At 31.6% G+C, this 5431-nt stretch overlaps 1 protein-coding gene across 1 annotated transcript; it reads left to right on the top strand.

Annotated features, from left to right (window-relative positions):
- The first annotated feature begins 284 nt into the window (after positions 1–284).
- LOC145795190 (uncharacterized) lies at positions 285–1241 on the top strand. The gene is made up of 2 exons (XM_082878681.1): positions 285–773; positions 888–1241. The coding sequence occupies exons 1-2, from the start codon at positions 285–287 to the stop codon at positions 1239–1241; spliced, it is 843 nt and encodes a 280-aa protein (XP_082734807.1).
- Positions 1242–5431: the final 4190 nt, after the last annotated feature.

The raw sequence follows: 5431 nt of genomic DNA, 5'->3' as shown, positions 1-5431 counted from the left end.
CCTGGTGTTTGGGTGGTGATTTTAATGAAATTAGAAATGTAGCTGAAAGAATAGGGTGTTCAAGAAGGGATAGGGGAATGAAAGATTTCAATGAGTTCATAGATAGATGTGAGGTGACTGAAATTCAGATGCTTGGCAGAAAATATACCTGGTGCAATGCTTATGATGGGATTAAATGGAGTAAAATTGATAGGTTCCTTCTTAGTCCTGAATGGATTGAAAGGTTTAAGCTCAAATTATGGTGATTATCAAGAACCATCTCAGATCATTGTCCCCTAGTACTTATGGAGGATGTGAGGGATTGGGGGCCAAAACCTTTTAAGTTCTTGAATGCTTGGCTATTGCATCCTAAGTTTGTTTCTCTAATAGAGAAGGTTTGGAGAGAGTCACACATAGTAGGGGAAGCTGCCTTCACTTTACAAAAAAAATTACAAGCTCTAAAGATGGCTTTGAAACAGTGGAATAGAGAGGTGTATGGCACTGTAGAATCAAAACTAAAAGCAGTTGAGGATGAATTGCATATTCTTGATTTGAAAGCTCAAGTTAGTCCATTACTGGAGGCAGAACTGAAACAGAAAAGAGAGTTAAGAAGTGAGATGTGGACTCTCAGTCGTATGATTGAATGGGCATGGCTTCAAAAATCAAGATTGGATTGGAATCTAAGAGGGGATAGGAATACTAGATTCTTCCATATCACAGCAAGCTACAGACTCAATAGAAATGCAATAAACTCCATTACAGTTGGGAGGAGTGTGGTTGAAGAACCTGACCAAGTAAAACATGAGCTGTGGACCTATTTCAAAAAGCATTTCTCAGAAGAGTGGAGGAGGAGGCCTGTGTTAATAGTGGTCTTCAAGTCTATAAGGCACAGTCAGAATTTTGCATAGCTCGAAGCAGATTTCTTTCAGGAAAAGATATGGGCAGCAGTGAAAGACTGTAATGAGTTCAGGCCAATAAGTTTGATAGGGTCTATGTATAAGATCCAATCTAAGGTTCTTGCAACTAGACTCAAGTCAGTGTTACATACGGTAATTAATGAAACACAATTTGCTTTTCTGGGAGGGAGAAACATTTTGGATGGAGTGTTAATAGCCAATGAAATAGTAGATGGGTGGAATAAAGCTAAGAAGAAAGGGTTGTTGTTTAAGCTTGATTTTGAGAAGGCTTATGATTCTATTAACTGGGAATTTCTTGTTTCAATGCTTTCAAATTTTGGGTTTGGATCAAAGTGGATTTCATAGATGAAGGAATGTGTGTCATTAACCAGAGTCTCAGTTTTAGTGAATGGATCACCAACTAAAGAGTTCTTTCCTCAAAAAGGGCTTAGACAAGATGATCCTTTATCACCATTCTTATTTAACTTGGCTGCTAAAGGGCTGAGTGTTTTACTAAGGAGAGCAAGAGAAATGGGAATCATTAAGGGGACGAAAATTGGTGTCAATAGAATAGTAGTCTCTCAATTGCAATTTGCTGATGATTCCCTTTTGTTTTGTGAGGCTAATAGGCAGGAGATGCGAAAATATCAAAAGGATTCTTAGGTGGTTTGAAATCCTATCAGGTCTCAAGATTAATTATTATGTGGGGTGGGTATTTCTGAAGCATTGAGCAAGGAGTTTGCAACACTGTTGAACTGCACAACTCAAGGGTTCCCATTGAAATATCTTGGGTTGCCTTCGGGAGTGAGTCCAAGTAGAAAGAACATATGGAAACCAGTTGTGGATAAAATAAAGGCCAGGCTCTCTGGTTAGAAAAGGAGATTTTCGTCATTTGCTGGTAGGTTGACGTTGATCAAGGCAGTATTATCTAATCTGCCAGTGTATTATCTAATCTACCAGTGTATTATCTATCATTGTTCAAGATACCTGAAGGAATTGCTAAGGAAGTAGATAGAATTCAGGCTGCATTCTTATGGGAAGGCACAGATTTGAAGAGGAAAGTGCATATGGTGAGATGGAAGGAGGTAACTTTGAGCAAATTACAGGAAGGGTTGGGTATTCGGAGAATTAGGGATGTTAATGTATGCCTCTTGCTTAAGTGGTGGTGGAGATTTGCAAATGAAGGGGAATCTTTATGGAAGAAGGTAATCTGCAGCAAGCACAATCTGGAAGGGGGAGACTGGTTTCCTATTCTAAACAGTAAAATTAATATAACATACAAAACATTACTTTAAGATTATTGAATAATATATGCGGTTTATTATAATTTATTTAAACTATTTATAATTTATTTTATTTTTGAGAATTTGCATTAAATTATTTGGTATTTATTAGGTAAAAATAATTTAAATAAGTTGAAAGTTGGGAGAGAGATTATTTTGATTTTTTTATTTTCTAATTATCGATTGCTAACTTATAATAACTTGCACCAAACAATCTCATTATTTGTAGGATTTAAGAATATGCTATACAAAAAAACTAAAAGTTCATAATTTTTTTTTTTTTACATTAGTCTTATGCAATAAAAGATATTTAAAATATGAATTATTTTAATAGTGTAATAACTGTCATAATAATACATATTACAAAATTTAAATATGAGTTTTTATAGTTAATTTAACCATAACACAAAAAAACAAAAAAGTTAAAAAGTCTAAAAAGTTAAAAAGATTATTTGACAACACCTGAAAAAGTCACTTTTTTTTTTCTTTTTCTTTTTTTGAATTTTTTTTGTCTTTAGAAGTTTTTTTTTAAAAAAAATTATATTAAATGTTTTTAATTTTTCAACGAATGTAAAAAAAAATTATTTTTATTTTTTCTAAACTTTTTTTGAAATTTTTGATTCATCTCATTGGGTTGAATTTAGAAGCATAAAATTTTTAATTTTTTTTCAAACAAAATCACTGAAATGAAAATAAGCAAATGATAATAATAATAATCAAACTCCAAACACCAAAAGGTCAAAAAGCCAAAAAACAATTCACCTCATGCAAAAAAGTCATAGGCAGCGATTGGTTTACTTCCCAAAAACTCAATTCTGTTTTAAAATCATAATTTGGATGAAATATGTTAACCAAATATATTTTTAAAATATAACTTAAAATTACTTTCAAAACTCCTCTATTCTCTTTTTATTTATTTATTATTATTAATTAATGGATGAATTATACAAACACCCCTTACCTTTGTAGTTAATTAAGCCAATCACGCGAGCGACAATGATTATGTGGTTATGTGTTAATTATGTGCTATGTGTTATTTGTCATGTGATACTGGGAACAGATATATAAAGAATGGGAATTAAACTTGTCTGAATCAGTAAACCATAAGATTAAAATTAAATTGCATATGATTAAGTAGTCATCAAATTGCATCCTTATGTGCTCGTTGATTTTGTGTTTATTGTGAAATTGCATGTATAATGGTGTGAGATATAAGGATTTGAATTCATATCTGTTGGTTATTGGAAGATTTGTTGAAATTACAATTTTAAATTGAAATTGAGGGTCGTAGAGGTGCCAGAAACAAAAACGGAGTACATATTTGTGATCAACATGATTTTTAGAATCTAATATGAAGTTTTGTAAAAATCTAATTCAGAATGAATTAATTGGATTATATATATATATATATGAGCCTTAGTGGGATTGAACTTGGAAGAGAGATATTTGAGAGAGAGAGGGGGAAAGAGTTCTAGAGACAAAACAGAGAGAGAGGGAACCTTAGAGTTCAAGAAGAAGAAGACAAGGGGATTTGTACAAATTTTCACCAAATTAACCATTTAAGGTAAGAATCCATTCTTAATTCCTTGAATCTAAGTTAAATTAAAGAGTTGAATGGTGTAATTTCACGCCCTGAAATTTGGACAATTAAATATTAAATTAGTACTAAATCCCAATCAATATTCCATCATCTAAATCCTAAAGATGAAATTAAATCTATTTACGAGATGTCCAATTTGAATATGAAATTTATCAACAAGGATTTTGGATTTGATTTGAAATTGAGGGCCTTGGTGATTTACGAAACAAAAATTGATGATGATAATAAGTTCAATTTAATGTTTGGAAGCTCCTTATTTTATTTTGGGACATTGATCGAAGTGGTAACATGATGGTAAAGTAAGAGTGAACCAAGAATTTAATTTGGATAATTTTTCCTACGAGCAGCCATCACTCTTTTGCCCTTCTTTTTTTCCACACTTTGAATTTGGATGTGAGGCTAGAAACATTGGAAATTTTATTTCCGAGGCTTCAATTTGGACACAAGAACGACCTAAAACGGAGTCCGGCTGAGAGAGTTATGCCCGTTTGAAGTCTTGGAATCTGTGCTGAAATCAGGTACGCTCAAGCGGACTGCGCGAATTCAGCAAGTTCAAAGGCACTTTTCTAGATTATTCTTCACACTTCCATCTTCTCGTTTCATCTCTCTCACCCTTAGCCCGAAAACCCTAGAGATTTTGACCCAAATACCTTCCATTTGTCAAAGATTTGGCCAAGATCCCTTGCCAAAAATTGAAGAAGACTTGAAGCTCAAGAAAAATTTAAAGAGAGGAAGAAGATCCAAGAGAAAATCAACCATAAATTCTGAAATCAAAGTTTAAGGTAAGGAATTTATACTCAAATCATGTAGAATCTATATATAATACTTGAAATTAAGGAGACTATGGGATCAATTTCTTGTAAATTGTAAGAAATTGGGTTTTGAGTAAGAATTTAAAGCTAGGCTCATGGTTATGGAAATGAATATGGAAATTGATTATTTTTTATTTAATGTTGAATATCTTACATGAATTTGGGTGTCATTTCTACATGCATGTAATTTGGAGGAATTAAAGAATAAATATGGGTTTTGACTTTGATTATTAACCCATGCATGTAATGCAATTTAAGAGTTTAATTCAAATTAAACATATTTTAGAACATCTATGATTTAAGGAAATAAATTTGGAAAATTAATTAGTTTTAGTTTGAGTTTGATTTTTATTATTCTTCATAAGTTTGAGACTCATCCTTACATGCATGTTAGAATTTCAAAGTTTTAGATTTAATTCATGTGTAAAGAGACTTATGAGTTTAAATTTGGGTTAGATAATGAAGAAAATTAATAAAAATCTAAATTAGAGTGATTCAAGAGGAATTAGTAAAATGATGAAGAAATTGAATTGGATTCAAAATTATGGAAGGAAATTTGTTTGATTTTAATCTCTAACCCATGCATGTAATGTAATTTAAGAGTTTCATTTAATTTAAACATGTTATTGAATATATTAAATTAGTTAGTTTTAGTGGAATTACATATATGCAATGTTTACTAGGAGAATTGACAAGAAAATGAAGAATTAGAGCCAACATCAAGTTTATGATATTAAATAAGAAATTAATTACTTTGGGTTTGATTTTGAAATATCATGCATGAATTGAGTCTAATTTCTACATGCATGGATAAATTCTACAAGTTTTAATATTCTAATTGTACATGCATCATGGGTTTCT

The sequence above is a fragment of the Camellia sinensis genome, chromosome 1 (assembly GCF_055761805.1).
Source record: "Camellia sinensis isolate YWXY chromosome 1, ASM5576180v1, whole genome shotgun sequence".
NCBI classification, from domain to species: Eukaryota; Viridiplantae; Streptophyta; class Magnoliopsida; order Ericales; family Theaceae; genus Camellia; species Camellia sinensis.
The sequence above is the reverse complement of the archived record's forward strand: the minus strand, read 5'-3'. Positions and strand labels throughout refer to the sequence as shown.